This window comes from Atta cephalotes (assembly GCF_000143395.1).
Source record: "Atta cephalotes unplaced genomic scaffold scaffold00062, whole genome shotgun sequence".
Lineage (NCBI taxonomy): Eukaryota > Metazoa > Arthropoda > Insecta > Hymenoptera > Formicidae > Atta > Atta cephalotes.
In genome coordinates this window covers 1,017,369-1,034,173 of record NW_012130126.1, presented here as the reverse complement: position 1 = coordinate 1,034,173, position 16,805 = coordinate 1,017,369, and the positions used below count along the sequence as shown (strand labels likewise).

The 16,805-nt window shown below is 30.8% G+C and overlaps 3 protein-coding genes and 1 non-coding gene across 4 annotated transcripts in view; all 4 read left to right on the top strand.

Moving 5' to 3' along the window:
- Positions 1-1,900: 1,900 nt before the first annotated feature.
- LOC105623678 (UPF0488 protein CG14286) lies at positions 1,901-3,066 on the top strand. Its single transcript, XM_012205060.1, has 2 exons — positions 1,901-2,321; positions 2,524-3,066. The coding sequence occupies exons 1-2, from the start codon at positions 2,301-2,303 to the stop codon at positions 3,031-3,033; spliced, it is 531 nt and encodes a 176-aa protein (XP_012060450.1). The 5' UTR covers positions 1,901-2,300; the 3' UTR covers positions 3,034-3,066.
- A 446-nt stretch (positions 3,067-3,512) lies between these two features.
- Positions 3,513-3,585, top strand: Trnar-acg. Its single transcript has one exon. It is a non-coding gene; the product is annotated as a tRNA-Arg (tRNA).
- A 1,805-nt stretch (positions 3,586-5,390) lies between these two features.
- On the top strand, positions 5,391-8,627 carry LOC105623677 (threonine--tRNA ligase, cytoplasmic). The gene is made up of 5 exons (XM_012205058.1): positions 5,391-5,459; positions 5,770-5,856; positions 6,423-7,978; positions 8,059-8,348; positions 8,482-8,627. The coding sequence occupies exons 1-5, from the start codon at positions 5,391-5,393 to the stop codon at positions 8,625-8,627; spliced, it is 2,148 nt and encodes a 715-aa protein (XP_012060448.1).
- A 1,440-nt stretch (positions 8,628-10,067) lies between these two features.
- LOC105623676 (zinc finger protein DPF3-like) overlaps positions 10,068-16,805 on the top strand; it is a 12,719-nt gene continuing 5,981 nt past the window's right edge. Inside the window, exons 1-7 of the mRNA XM_012205057.1 lie at positions 10,068-10,159; positions 10,242-10,351; positions 10,818-11,054; positions 11,182-11,387; positions 12,147-12,216; positions 13,949-14,104; positions 14,705-14,737. Of these exons, the coding sequence (XP_012060447.1) occupies positions 10,068-10,159; positions 10,242-10,351; positions 10,818-11,054; positions 11,182-11,387; positions 12,147-12,216; positions 13,949-14,104; positions 14,705-14,737 (904 nt within the window). The remainder of the gene's footprint in view (positions 10,160-10,241; positions 10,352-10,817; positions 11,055-11,181; positions 11,388-12,146; positions 12,217-13,948; positions 14,105-14,704; positions 14,738-16,805) is intronic.

Here is a 16,805-nt window from a genome sequence, read left to right as displayed (position 1 = left end):
ATATATACATACACTTTAAGATAAAAGTCGTATGTTATTCAGTGTAGCACAATTGGTTTGCACTGAATACCAATCTTCATTGTGACGTCCACTAATGTAATTTGCAACGATTGTAAACACGTAAGATAGACATAATTGATTCTCTCAAAGGCAAATCCGAAATAATTTGATGAAAACAATCTGTGAATAGACATATCTCGTTAATAATGTATGAGTACTTAAAACATATATACTGTATTTGAGAGAAGTGTTTATCCATGAAAATATATTTTTATTTGTAAGAAGGGAATACTTAATTTTCCTAGTTTACATATATTGCAAATAATTTGCAGATTCTGTTTAAATGTTTCGAGCATAACATAAAAAACTGGAAGCTATCTCGATCAAATCGCCTTTGCGATGTTCTTTGAGACAACGTTGTTTGATATTTTTAACTATGTTGTATTGTCTGTATCGATTCTTTGAAATTATTACTAGCATATAATTTATGAAAGTATCAATTTGTCAATCCAATATTAATATAGATTGTTGAAGGCCACAAAAATTTAAATATAGATATAGATATTCTATTCCCTGATTTATGTAAAAGCTCTGCTTTTATATAATCTTATACAATCTTTTTCTTATATAATCTAACTTTTAATATCATAAAGTGATAAAAAAAATTTCTTAAGTAGACATTCAAAATAGATCGTGGACCGTTTGTTATCTCTGCCAAATTTTATATTTCTATATAAATCAGATGAGCGAAAGATGTAATTTAAATATGTCACGAAGCTCAGAATGATCAATTTTCTCTTTCATGTTGATTTTTATCTTTTCTTTTTTAGAAAAAACAAAACGCTATCTTACGTGCGTACGATCGTGTGTCTATCCTCTGTAGAAATGCCTTATTATCACGTGCCTCAATTAATATTTAAACTGTTCACCTGCTTATACCTATTACTCGTTAGTCTACGTAACGAATATATATGTGTAATATCGAGTTATTCTTTGTACTGCTCTTGTAAATATATTCTGAAGAATTAATGTCATCCTGTCGTCTATATATACTGTGTATACTATCTTGTACATTATATATTTCTACCGCTCTTTTACTGAAACGCACATTTCTCCTTCTCTTCAAGGGCCAGTGAGCTTACCGAAGTTTACCGAAAGGTGGAACAACCCAGCCTAAAAGGCCTTGTAAAAACAGTTAAATCGAAAAAAAAAGAAGTCACGTTTATTAATTTACTTGTACATTTGTAGCATATTTATTTGTACATTTATATAGAAATATGTAATTTTTCCAATCAGGTTTGTTTCCTTTTTTTTTATTCTTATCTATTAATTTTTATTATGCGTACCGAAATATAAAATTATAAAAAACAACGCTTTAACAAGTTAATTGAAATTTTAAATATATTATATTGATTTTCAAATTGAATTAAATATGCTAAATTGATTTATTATTATATTTTCAAGCTTGATCTTAACTTTCAATCTTTAACACTTAATTTCGAAGATCAGAAATTTATACGATTTCGAGATAAATTCCTGCAGACGATTCGTTTTATGAGGCCACTGTACTTTTAATTTTCTCCGCAAACTACCCCACGCCTTTATACCGCATGCTAACACATAATCCAATCTTTTCAACCTCCGTCGCTTTCTGATGTTGCGTTTCCGCACAATTACTTTCACACTTTTCGTATGTCCGTCCTTAATTGTAAAGACTGACCAGCATGTACCGACATACGAATTTATTTTCTCTCTTGTAATTGCATTTTTTTTCATTCCAGCACGATCAACGGCACGAGCGTTATTGAAATTTATTGCGCAGAAAAACGGAAAGATAAGAACTTATCCTTGCGATTTTTGTTTGGGAAAGAAGATAGAACGCAAATTCCTTGTAGCTAAACATGATAATTTGAAAGAAATACGCAAATCCTCGAATACTTTTAAATTAAAAATTCATGCTTGCTTTACGTTGCAAAATTTTATTGTTATTTGAAATTTTAAACTTGCCTGATCGAAGACGATCTACTTATCGATCGTCTTCGTGGTAAAATGTCGCTTTATTTCTTCTTACGTACTACAAGAGATGGCTACACTATCGCCATAGCACGTTCAAAATTCAAACATAACCTAATATCTATGCATTATCGAATGATATATTCATGGACACGTATTTAGTTTTAGATTTCAATCGTACATAAAACTAAATTTAATATTGTGATTTTAATCGTATATAAAACTAAATTTAATATTGTGATTTTGTAATTACGTAAGCCGTTAGCTGAAATAAACCTCGTTGTGAAATGCCGCCAAAATCTGCACTGGTAATTCATGAAAATCCTCGTTCCCTTGTTTTAAAAAATAATGTTTATTATCGAGGTTGAGAGCATTGTTAATATGAAGCCTATTTTTTTTTGCTTTTTTACATTGCTTATCTTTACTCTTTCTTTTCAAGATAGAGAAGAAAAATGAATCGTACAAGTTTAGCTGAAAAGAACAGATTTATGAATGTCACATTTATTTCAGAATTCCAAACGCAACAAAAAGAGCGTATCAGAATCATGCGTTTTTCCAAGAACAGACGCTAGTAATGCAAGCGTTTTGGATCCAGAAGCGAAGGACCTTTTCGAATTGGAATTATGTTGGTGCATACAACAAATGGAAGCGAGCCTAGCTGGCGGCAAACTTCAAGAGAAGCAAGTGCAGGAACTTAGTAAACAATTACATTCGTTGAAGAGTAACACTGCGCCGTTAGTAAAAAAGAGACAAATAATGAGAAATACATTGGGAGATTACAGAGAGAAAATGGCTGAGGACGAGCGAAAGTTTAGCAAAGCTGTATCAGTAGTTAAGTTCATTGGTTCTACCTCACTAGAAAAGAAATCAGTATTTATTAAAAAAGCTGCTGGATGTAGTACACAGAATTCTAATAGACAAACGGATGATCGTAGAACACAAAATACGTTACAAAGTACAGAGCAGGCTGTTTGTAATAGTAATAAAACTGAATCCAGTCCATTTAAATTCAATTTCTAAGCATATCAATAAAATCAACTGTTATATTTATGTAATAAACCAACTTATTTATAATATATAATTCTAATATTTTTATATGTTCATTTTTTGTTGTTTTTAATTAAAGGATCGTAAAATATAGAATATGTAGAAAAATATAATTGTATGTATATATATATACATATATATATTTGTTTTTGTAAAATTTTGTTTTTTGCTTGGAATTTTTTTGTTATTCATAAAATTTTATAGTCAATTTATCCATTACGAAATATAAAGAAAATTAATTTCACATAGAATAAAAAAAGTATTATTAAGATTTTATTATAGATTTTATTAATTTTAATATAGGGATTATAAAAGAATATCTTTTTTCAGTTTTAATAATAAAAGATATTAACAAATATGAATTAATATATATGAATAAGTAAGTTCAAAAATATATTAAGTATAGAATATAATGATGTAAAATGTAACTTTTAAGATGACGTATTCAGAAGGGTCCTGTGGCGCAACGGATAACGCGTCTGACTACGGATCAGAAGATTCCAGGTTCGAATCCTGGCAGGATCGATGTTTTTTTAAATAGATTTTTTATATAATCTACACTTTGTTTTTGTATTTAAAAAAATGTTAACTTTAAAGTTTGTAGATTAATAAAATTAATCGATTAAAACTTTGAATGTGTGTTGAAAAAGCGTGTACTTATAAGTACAATTTCTTTAGGCGATAATTACACATGGAATACGTTTGAAATATAATCCCGATCAGTTTTGAATGGAATCTTATTATTAGAGATTATTTAAAATTAAATGGTTCTAAATATAGATGCGATTCAAAAAGAGAAAAGAATCTATATTTGATGCTAATATTATATTTGTTGTATAATTTTTCAAGCGTCTTGATTATACGACTACAATAGATTTTCAGATTTCTTTATTTTGCAGCCACTATGAACTTGAAAAATTTATTGTATGATAAATGTATTTTATCAGTTATTGTTACCAGCTTTAAAATGGGAATTAAATTAATTAAGGTCATGATATAAAAAAACTTAAGACACTTAAGCAGTAAGCGAATTGACCTAAGTATAGGAACCAATCATATTAAAGAATCACTAACGACAGTAATAACCATCTGTTCTCATCTGTTCTCTGCTGAATACAACCATCCTCATAACATCGTTGTGTTTCAAAACACTGAAAGAAAATCTTTAATATAAGATTTGTTCGCGTTGCTTGAAATTTCTAAAAATGTTTGCGCTTAAAATGAGATAAATATATTAGTCGTTTAAAAGAGAAAGATACTTAGTGTAAAAAGTGCAAATAACGCGATAGATCTATTATAGCGTGCAGCATATATATATATATATCACACAGACACACACACGCGCGCGCGCGCGCGCACACACACACACACACACACACATAAAATAATAATAATAATAATTTAATCGCGTTTCATTGTGGGTTGCGCGACAATAGGCGTATTCATGGACTCAACAATAGAATGAGCTTTCGCTGTTATTGTTGTATTTTTTAGTATTGGTGTATTCTTTAGATTGTCCAATTAGAATTTTAGATCAATTAGAATACATCATTGCTTACTCAACTATTCAGTCTGCTGAACGCAGCCAATGCGTGTATTCAGAATGACATATTCCGTTAGATTCTAAAATATAAATCAATCAAATAAAAGAGCTCACTGAGCGCTAAAATGTGATTTACAATGGCTGCGTTCAGCAGAACGTTTATTTTGCAATGTAGGAGTTTTCTTTACGCTGATTGGATTATGTTTTTAAATCAAGAGGAATGGTCCTATCTCAAGAGAATCATAAAACAATTATAAAATTGTTGTGTTCTGCTGAACGCAGCCAATAAGTTGCAAACACTCAGTCGTCTGTCACAATGCTCCGCAACAGCCAATCAAAAACGTCAATAATAATTAGTGATGCTTCTGATTGGCTGTCGTGAGCATTGCAACGGTATGTTGTCAATTTATTGTAGACCGCTTTAGTGGTCTACAATAAATTAATAAAATCAACCAACTACAATCAAGCATTCCCCTGTTCGATTGTAATTGGTTGGTTTTTATATTCTGATCCGATTTAAACCCTCGGTGGAAACTAGGCCAGTGAGAGGATCGTTCTGAATTCACGTACTGCGACTACTCACAGTATTCACTATTGCGAGATTTAGTTGGATAAGTTGGATTCAGTTTTGAACCGGCGGCCTGATCACCGATCGCGTGATACTTCTAACATGGGCGACAACGTGGTAGCCGATATGCAAAATCTGACCTTGAAGGAGGATAAGGCATGAATCTCTCAACTTTACATACGACTTGTACTTCTCACGTTTTTTGAATATCGTTAAACTATGCAAACGAGTTTACGTTTTCACATTTGTAGGACTGTTTATGGTGGTACTAAGTGGACACATGTTCGGGTTGGTTAAGATGTTTTTTCTTGTCTGTTTGATTCCCTTTCATGCTATTATTATGCTGTAGCTCTTGAATTCATTGTTACTCTATTGTCTAACAATAAAATTATGTTAGAACATGTCTTTTGTTTGTAACATGTAACCAACCATTGACGTCAAGATCGATAATCTGACGTAACCTATGAGCATTGTTTCACGCCAAGTGTCGCCTGACGTATAACATCATACGCTCATCTGACACGCAACAATCCTTCGCGTCATTGAAAATTGTCATTCAAATTCGAACGGTTTTTTATTTCAAATACTTTGTTTTCAGGCGAAATCAATGAAGGCACTGAAAAAGAAACATGTTCCAATAGAGAAATCTGTATTGGAACTTAATCCTTGGCCCTCCTATATTCAGGTAAACTTCATTAATAAAGTAATTATTAAAATTAATATATCAAAAGTTTAAATACTTTTAAGCTTTCTAATATAATTAATTAATTAAATTTTTAAATTTTTTTAATTGTAATACTTGTCTATGCATGTAAATAAATAAATAAAATAAATTTAAGAAATATAAACATAAATATATTAAAAGCTGATCTTTTCTATAATAACTGTTCATTAATTTCAATATACCTTCAGATTTGTTGATTTCTCTGTAAAGGACAAACATCGTGTTTTGTATAAAAATAAATCTACTTGTATAGAAATAAATCTATAATTTTTAGCGTGCATTGTATTTATATAAAAATTATTTATATAAAAATATTATTTATATATTATTTATATAAAAATTTATTTAAATTGTAATTTTTGAAAAAATTTACAGTGATGCTAACTGTGTATGTGTTGATGAATTGGTCAAAACAGTGAACTGAAAGTGTATTGAAATTAATAAACATTCGAATATTTATTGGTAATTCTTGAATTTAAAATATAATTATTAGATCTTTATTTTAAGATGCAATTTTGTCTATATAGGACCGTATTGTATTATGGGATAAATTGAAAAAGGAATACCAGGAGACAATCGCAGCAAAGACTCCGGTGGATATAACTATAACTCTTCCGAATGGGAAGAATATATCCGCGCAATCCTGGCGTACAACTCCTTACGACGTTGCGAAAAGTATTAGCCAAGGATTGGCAGATAATACTGTAATCGCAAAAGTTAACAATGAATTATGGGATCTTGACAGACCTCTAGAATTTGATTGCAAACTGCAGCTGCTAAAGTTTGATGATGCAGAAGGTCAGCAAGTGTTTTGGCATTCCAGCGCTCATATTCTCGGGGAAGCTATGGAAAGAGTTTATGGAGGCTGTCTCTGTTATGGTCCTCCTATTGAGAATGGCTTCTATTATGATATGTACTTGGGCGATAAGGGAATTTCCAACACTGATTTTCCATATTTAGAGGGTCTATACAAGAATATAATTAAAGAGAAACAACCGTTTGAACGATTAGAAATGACCAAGGAAGATCTCTTGGAAATGTTCAAGTACAATGAGTTCAAAGTACGGATTATAAATGAGAGGATACAAACGCCTACCACTACGGCTTATAGATGCGGTCCGCTGATCGATTTATGTAGGGGACCGCACGTTAGACATACGGGAAAGATTAAGGCCATGAAAATCACGAAGAACTCGTCCACGTATTGGGAGGGAAATGTTAACGCTGAGTCACTGCAGAGATTATATGGAATAAGTTTTCCAGATACTAAACAATTGAAGGAATGGGAAAAATTTCAGGAGGAAGCGGCAAAACGAGATCATAGGAAAATTGGAAAGGAGCAGGAGCTATATTTTTTCCATGAACTTTCGCCTGGATCTTGTTTCTTCCAACCACGTGGCGCATACATATATAACACCCTAGTCGACTTTATTCGCTCCGAGTATAGAAAGAGAGGATTTCAGGAAGTGGTCACCCCGAACATTTTCAATAGCAAATTATGGCAGACTTCGGGACATTGGCAGCATTATGCGGAAAATATGTTTTCTTTTGATGTGGAGAAGGAAACTTTTGCACTCAAGCCCATGAATTGTCCAGGTCATTGCATGATTTTCGACGTTCGATGCAGATCCTGGCGCGAACTACCGATCAGATTTGCAGATTTCGGCGTGTTGCATCGCAACGAATTGTCGGGTGCATTAACGGGTCTTACCAGAGTGAGACGGTTCCAACAGGATGACGCGCATATATTCTGTTCTATAGAGCAAATTAAAGATGAGATAAGTGGCGCTCTCGACTTTCTGTGGCATGTCTATTCCATTCTTGGTTTTACCTTCAATTTATGTCTATCTACGCGACCTGAGAAGTTCTTGGGCGATATAAAAGTCTGGAATGAGGCCGAAAAAGCATTGGAGGAGAGTTTGAACGCATTTGGTCAACCGTGGAGCCTTAATCCTGAGGATGGCGCATTCTATGGACCTAAAATCGACATTACCATCCTGGATGCACTTAAAAGGCCTCATCAGACTGCCACGATACAATTAGATTTCCAGTTGCCAATTAGATTCAATTTATCTTACGTTAAGTAAGTATTCATTATAAACTTAAATTTTGATTTAAAAAATTTGAATATGAATTATTCATTTTCTTGTTGTACATTTATAGCGAAGCTGGAGAAAAAACTAGACCGGTCATCATTCACAGAGCTATTCTGGGCTCTGTAGAGCGCATGATTGCGATCCTAACCGAATCATATGGCGGTAAATGGCCGTATTGGATCTCTCCGCGACAGGCGATGATTGTGCCGGTAGCATCTCAATTCGATGATTATGCCTTTGAAGTGAAACAGAAACTCTGGGATGCTGGCGTTATGGTTGAAATCGACATCGATCCAAGTGATACTCTAAACAAAAAGATTCGTAATGCTCAGCTTGCACAATTTAACTTCATACTCGGTACATACTAAACTCTTGATAAAATTATAAAAGAACTTGTATAGAATTGTAGATATATATATATTATAGTAGATATATATATATTTGATGTTCTCGTTATCTTAGCATAATAACTAATAATGTTTTATTACAGTTGTGGGAGAGAAAGAACGTAATGCTGGCACAGTGAATATAAGAACGAGAGACAACGTAGTACACGGTGAAATGGCAGTGGATGAATTAATTACAAAGTTGAAAATTCTGAAAGTAACGAGAGATTCTAGCGGCGAATTAAAATAAAATCTTGATTCAGCAATTTTTTAAAGCAAATTTATTTATTTTTTGCACAATATTTTGCTAAAGCTATAACAAATTTAATAACGATATGAATCCATTTTTTTTACAGAATGAATTCTTTTATATTTATGAAAATGTACATTTTTAATTTTATATGTACAGATTATTCTCTTTCCATAAATATGAAAATTAAACTAGGGATTATTATTTATGCATTTTACGCATCATGCAGCATTTATTATCAATGTAATTAAATATTTGGTCATTCTTCGTATACATTGTGTTTTATAATATAGTGATTATCAATTACTATGTTTCTACATATTATGTATATATTTATAGGCAAGTGTTTTAATTGATCGCATTATATTGCGCACATGTATATATTGCTCCACAGAAGCTGCATTTGCGCATGAATTTGCATTAAATTAAAACAAACTTGATTTATTTTATTGTTACGCAATGATAATCATGATTTAACAACATTTCTAAAAATAGTCTATTTCGTGTCTCTCTGATCAATATTATTTATATGTCACAGTTAAAGTATTAATTCACTGAATGTATATATATATTATGTATATATATATATATATTATGCATTTACTAAAGTTAATACTTTAACTGTAATATATATATATACATATATCATGTAAAAAAAGATATCGCTGTATCTTTTTTCTATATATTAATTACTATAAGATCTTGATCTTTAATTCTTTTAATATACATTCAAGTACAACTAAATATTCATGCAAATATCTGGCTTTCTCCATCTTCGTATTCATAATTTAATAAGCTTTTAGACTCTGTAAATTTAATTGCTCTTGTGCAATAAAACTTCGAACATTGTAATCTCAAAAATTTCGTTTATTTCTGAATTCTCTTTTTGCTGTGAAAAAGAGACTTGCGAAGCTTCCTCTCTCTCTCTTAAAAAGATAGAGTGAGTAAACGAATTTTAAGTCAAAATAACGTTGCAACGGTGCAACCGGATATATTAATATCATGATAAGCAAGATCAACAAGATTATTAATTTTTATCCTAACATATGTTGTGAATATTTGAATGGGATGCGCACGCTTCGAAATATCTGCACATTTTACACTGATATAACGATATTATTTATGTATAATCATTACGACATCAAGTCGATACACATATGCGCAAAATATTTTCATCGACATTTTCTCTTTTAGCGCAGTAATAATTCTTCGTATCATCAGTAACGTTTATCGCTATTGTTGTTCGCGTTATTATTGAAAAATATATTTTCGCCGAATATATTTATATCATATAGTATAACATTTGATCATCGTGGTAGTATTACTTCCGGGAAGGAACCGGAGCGACATCACGTAGTGTGTGACATTACGGGGCGAGGAAGGTAACGGGAAACAGGACGTGGTGCGTGTGAAGGCGTCGTGGACTAGAACTGTCCGAAAATGACGACGGTGGCGATTTCCCCAGCTATGGCTCATAATAACAGTGGAATAATACAAGTGGTGAACGAAAGTAACTTAAGCAAGATCGAGAGGTACGTATTTTTCTGTATTATTCTATCGCGAGTGCAGTTTGTCGGGGAGCGGCCGAAAGATAACTATCGATCCGCTTTGCAGCTTCCTCAATGACACGGCTTACAGAGAAGCCATTGAGAATTCTTCCAATTATAATAGCCGATTATGCCGGGAACGACGTCTTCGCATGCCCTTCCTCGATTCACAAACGGGTAAAATTCACAATCAATTGTTAAATTTTAATCGGTTGTAAAATTAATTGATTAACAGATTAATAGTATTTTGATTTATCAGCTTGATTTATTGATAATTCGAACGTCCCACATAAATATTTATTTGAGAAAAATATGAAATGGTTAATAAAATGGTTTTATAATTAGTCTATAAAAGTTTGCTTAAAAAAAAAATGATTTTTTAAATTACCATATTTAGCAACTCTTATAATTGGACAAAGTGTATCAATTTTTAATTGAGTTAACTTTAAAATTAGCACAATACATAATAATATTTTATAAATAAAAATAAATAAAAAATATATTTATATTAATTATTATTAATTTTTAATAATTAGTACTTATATTAATTGTATATTATTTACAATTGAAATTATTGCAAATAATTTTCAACAATATGATTTTGTTTTTAAATGATATTATTGAAATTTATTTGAAATCACAGGTGTTGCACAAAATCATTCTGCACTTTTTATGTCCTCGAGAGAAAGATTACCAGGCTTGTTACATGGTCAGATTTATACTTATCCAAGTAAACGATGGCGAAAGAAACGTCGACAATATTTAATGCATTATTTACATCCAAAACGAGGACTAAGAGGAGATACAGAAGATGGAACAGAAGGTGTAGAAACTATTACGCATGTAAATGATGATAGCAAAGATTCAGTAGCACTTAAAGGTAAATAAAATTGAACGTCAAATTATATAAACAAATCATATAAACTTTTATCGGTATTATATTATAATTATTTTATTTAGACATGCAGTTTAATTTTTCTTTTAAATGACAAATTGAATATTTTTAGATGAACACAGTAAAGATGCTTGGTATTATGATGAGCAAGATATGTTAGACATGGATGCCTATGAAGAACCTGATCCTGATAGCGATTATGATTATGAAGAGAGTTACAGCAGTAAACGGAAACGCAGAAAAACACGTGGCGGTGGTCATCATCCAGCTCGTAGTCATCCACCTACCACAGATAGTCCAGGCGGCAAACGTACAAAAGTAAATTATAAATTAAATATAATCAGTATATAAATAATAGATACTTTAAATGTAAAAGTTTTCATATACTAAATCAATACAGGATGTCTGATAATTGGATGTCTGACAGAGTTCATGGACATGTAAAGCGGACTAAACTGAGACGGAAAATCCTTTATCATTTTGCAATTTTCGCAATAACAAGATATCAGTTACTAAAAATTACCGAAAATCTTTAATAATTTTTTACTCAAACACTATCAACTTTACAGAAAAATTGCAAAAGACGAAAATTGTTTATTCTTTTCTCATAGAGCTCTAAGAATTTTTTTTAGAATTTTTTAATACCATATTTTCTCATGTTGTTAAAAATGAGAAAATGTAATATTAAAAAGTTGATAAAAAATTCTAAAAATTCGTAATGATTCGTAAAAATTCTTCTATGAGAAGAAAATAAACAATTTTCGTCTGTTAAGTTTTTCTGTAAAGTTGATAGTATTTGAGTAAAGAATTATTGAAGACAAATTTTCGGCAATTTTTAGCAATTAATATCTTGTTAACTATTGCGAAAATGGTAAAATGGTAGAGGACTTTCCATCTCAGTTTAGTCTGTTCTACATATTCACGAACTCTGTCAGAACATTTATCAGGTATCCTGTATACATATTTTTTTAAGGCTATAAAAACATAAAAATTACATTTTATGTAAATCTTCTGTAAATAATCTGTCTTGTAAATAATCTAAATTGTGTGATTTTAATAATATTTTATTTAATGTAGGGTGGTGGCCGTGGACGCAAAAAGACCAACTACGATTCTGTTGACACTGATAAACCGTTCGTTTGTGACCGTAAGTTTAATCATAGATACAACTACAAATGACCACTTCCTGTTATTAGTATATTATAAACTATTTCTATTATCGTTATTATTGTTTTGACATTTATTATTATTATTTCAAATAAGTTACAAACGGATGAATTTTTTTGTTAAAAAGTTTGTTAATTTTGTTCACCTATATTCATATCAATATATATTACATCTTAATTATGATATAGAAGAATCTTTATTACCTTGAGTTTTTTATGATATAAAATATGATGAAAATTTGAAATAAATTGTTGAATATTGCAGTTGAATATATGATAATATATATAGTTTTGAATATAATCTTGTGCAATGGGATAATCTCCAGGCAATGATAATTCAGATACGTAACAAACTATAATGCTTTCTAGTCTTATTTTCTCATTATCGTGATGATTTAATATTGTTTGTTCAGAGAGATAATATATATTAGTATTTGTTTTAAGTCCAAATAGCAACACATATAACGATTTGAACATAAGGATTTTATTTTGCGGAAAATCTATATTATTTTATTTTATTCTTTACTTGAGTATGGGCAGTCATGGTATGATTCTGAGTGCAAGGCAGAGACTAGTCGTTTGTTCCAAATATCCAAAACTTTGTGCATAAAAAGTATACGCTTTTTCATATTTATGCTCTTAAATATTTCTCTAAACTTACTAATTGGATTAAAAATAATTAATTGGATTAAAAATAATGGATATAATCTAAACATTCCATGTAAATAGCTTTATAATTATTTCGTTGTGTTAAAATTGAAGATTTACCATATTGCAGTCTAATTAAACTAATATTTTATCATTCAACTTTTAATAACAATATTTTGTTTTGATTAAAACCGAGCAAATTACTAACATACCGTTATGTCAATTAAAAGCTTGATTTTTACTTGGTAATTTACAATCATCACGTAACATTTAAATTCATAATCATAATAAAATTATTAAATCTTGAATTTTACTAACTTTACTTTTGTACAAGACATATGAGAATTTATTATTATGTCATTTTTCGAGAAACAGTTCACTTATATACTCATTATGCACAAATTTATGGGATTCGATTATATTTAGCATAAGCAAGCAAAAGAAAAAGATAAAAAAAGAATTAGAATAACTCTTTGAACAATTTCGATATTATTTGGAAGGAGTATAATAGTCATTACTAATTTGGTCAAAGTTTTCCAGACATAAAGTCTATGAATTAACTCGAATGTGCCTGCAATCTGTTTACTTCTTGAAACCACTCCTGTTAGACTAGCAGATAATCTAAAGACATTTGGTCTGGTTATACTACGCTCATGTTCTAGACACAATTTTAACAGAGTATTAAACTCATTTGTTGACTATCGAGCTGATGTTACCGGCCCAAATATCTTCGGACTAGCTCTACCTGCAATAATAACAGAGCAAGAATGTACTGGCTCACACTGTAGCGAGCTCATTCTGTAGGAGTACAAGCATCAAGCCTTGCATCGTATTAGTTTTGCTTCTTGGGCTGGAACTCCTTCACTGCTTGTCCACATATAGACTCGTAGGTGGATAGGGATGTGTACTGGTGCGGAAGGTGTGCAAATGCTATCCCTGACCCTGCCCTATCAGCTTTACTGTCCCGTATTACCTCCCTTGATCGTCCGTTAAACAAAAGGTCTGTCTTATCATTGGACGTTGCATTGGATGGATTGCGGGAAAACAGTATTTGCACTTTTGCAGTATGCAGCGCACGGTATAAGACCAGACCCGGTCTGGTCTACCATTACGGTCATTCCCACTCTACTTCCTCCGGTGATCCTGCTAAGGAACTAAGTCCCAGTCCTGCCGAAGTTGAACCTAGGAGTGTTGCAGACACCGCTGCTTCGAACCAGCCAGGTTGGAGCCAAAATCAGCTCAGTTTTCTCACTTTCCTTTAAATCTGCGTTCCTTACCCTGCCTTCCTTAATCTTTGCCTTTCCTCTTCCCGCCGCCTCCTCCATTTGCCATTCTCTTCAATTTTGTCCTAGTCATGCAACTACTCATCCAATAACTTATCCCAATATAACAATTTAATATATATATATATATATATTATTTTTTTTTTACATGTACTGCAAATGTGTGTGCATGCATTGCAAATAAGATATCGTGACATTTTTTTCTTCTCTACTTTTTTAAATTTATATTTTTATAAATATGTATGTGTGTGGAATTTATACTTTTTTGCGATGTTTGATTATATATTATGTGTCAAGCTATTTATATATCATATGGATGATAAGTGATAGTCAAGCCAGTGTGATATAAGCGATTTTATTTTGCATAATTATTTATATAGATCTTTACGTATATACATATAAGATATATTTTACAAATTGGAATGTAAAAATTGGAATGTTTTAATGAACGAAGCGATAATTATTTGTGCTGCATGTATTTTGCAGTAGCATGCTTTTGAGACAGAATAGTGAAATGTTTTTTATCTCCTTTTAATAGAGTATAAGAGAGAAGAAAAAGATCATCCTATAGGTTGGTATTCTTCGGCGCGATTACGACGTCGTGACTCTTGAGCGTTTTGTGCGTGTGTGTATGCGTGTTTCTTTTTCATTCTCTTCTTTTTCTTTTATTAATAGCTCTTTTTTTGTATTCCTATTTAGCATGATTATAGTTTTTACGAATGAATCTAACAAGTGTAAGAGCCTCTTCTTTTCTTTGCTATTTTGACGCTTTTATTACTCCTAGAGCGATTTTGGCTTCCATTCTCCTATTAATGAATGTTGAGGCTTCGTTGAAAAATCAAATAGGTATCTTTCAAGTTACTAAGTAGTTCCAATATGTTTGAAAAGCCGTTTGTTTATATCTGTCTGTACTTGGAATCGATATATCTCGTCGTTATATCTTGGATTTTGCTGCTGGTGATGGAATGTACTGATTGACATATGCACTTTGTTATACTTACATATAATCAGATTTGTTTTCTTTGTTGTAACAGTCGGTTGAGTCTTGTGAAATTTAAAATAATTGATTCCGTTATATGAAGATTGCGATAAAAGACAAATGGGCATTACAGACTACTTATGTGTATATTATGTGTATATGTGCACATAACAGATGTAGAGCAATTAGTCTGACGTTATACAGAGTGTCCTTGTAATTGTTATTTTTATCGATTTTAAGTCGATTTCTTCTACAAATTTTTTACTTTTTACATTATAACTATTAATAACTTCTATATTAAAAAACTATATTAATAATAATTCTCGAATTAAAATTAACACATTGTCTGCAAGTTGTTATTCGGTTTCTTTCAATTTGAATAATATCTGAAAAAAATGAATATACAAAATATATATATACAAAAAATGAATGTATTGTAACATTCTTCTGATTTTTATCTGCGTCTCTTATTGTGAGATGTGATAATGAAGTTAAAGGATTCTCTGTATACATTCGGATGAACTGATTGAGTTACAATGTTGTGCAGTATCTAAGTGTACTGTAATTAATTGTAAGTACAAATTTATATACCTAGGAACTATACTGAGGTACTTTTTTGATACTTACAATTAGATACCGTTCCTCATGTACTGGTTATTTAGGTACTATATTTAGGTACATTTTGGATGATACTTTTCTGTACTAAGGCAACTTTGCTACACACAAGTTTGTATTATACGTTTGTATTTTGAGATCATCATATTAGAAAATCAATTTCGAATTAACACCAATGTTTTTAAGTCAATTTGTTACATTAAGTCATACAGAATGTTACATATGTTTTGTTATTTTGATTGTCATTTCTATTTCAACTTTTTTGATTTGACATTAAAAACCGTTAACTTTATATGAATAATGATCTAAAAAATTAAAATTGAAATTACGATTTATTTTTTTGTTATTATTCTAATAAATTTATTTACACATTCTGATACTGTGTGTTAGCTTTTTTGTAGGCATTTTACATTATTAATTAATTAAATTTATTCAAGCATTTCATTGTATTGTATTTTTAATAATGAGTAAATGTTAATAAATGGATTATTTGAATAAAATTAATTAGTGGCTTTATAAGTGTTTGTTTTATATTTTATATTAAATTTACTTGCACAGAATATTTATATATGTACATATAAAATATATGTATAATAAGTAAATATCACTATATCAAAAGTAAAAGTACCTGTACCTAGATACTTTTAAGATACATTTAAGGTATCTGTATTTAGATATTTTATTTTTCTAGAATTGTGAATTTGTAATTTCGCAAATTTTTTTCAGAGTACCTGTATCTGTACCTAAGTATTGAAAATAACAGTATTTTGCACAACACTGTCGATTTGCTTCAGATTCTCTTCCGGGAATATTCCTGGCCTTTGTAGATACACTTCGACATAACTGAATCGATTATGAACGGATAAAAAAAAGAGAGAAAGAGAGAGAAAAAGAGAAAGACAAGAAAGAATGAGTGCGCGAGAGAGAGAGAGAGAGAGAGAGAGAGAGAGAGAGAGACGAACGAAAGAAGTACGAATATAGTATTTAGTTACGTTATTTAGTTTTAATTTAATTAAATAACGTACCGTAGGTTAGTCGTACGTAG

Coding starts and splice junctions, on each gene's coding strand:
- LOC105623678 (XM_012205060.1), top strand. CDS start 2,301: ATGCCGCCAAAATCTGCACTG. Junction 2,322..2,523: donor TGCCGCCAAAATCTGCACTG/GTAATTCATGAA, acceptor CATTTATTTCAG/AATTCCAAACGCAACAAAAA.
- LOC105623677 (XM_012205058.1), top strand. CDS start 5,391: ATGCAAACGAGTTTACGTTTTCACATTTGTAGGACTGTTTATGGTGGT. Junction 5,460..5,769: donor CTAAGTGGACACATGTTCGG/GTTGGTTAAGAT, acceptor CTTTGTTTTCAG/GCGAAATCAATGAAGGCACT. Junction 5,857..6,422: donor CTTGGCCCTCCTATATTCAG/GTAAACTTCATT, acceptor TTGTCTATATAG/GACCGTATTGTATTATGGGA.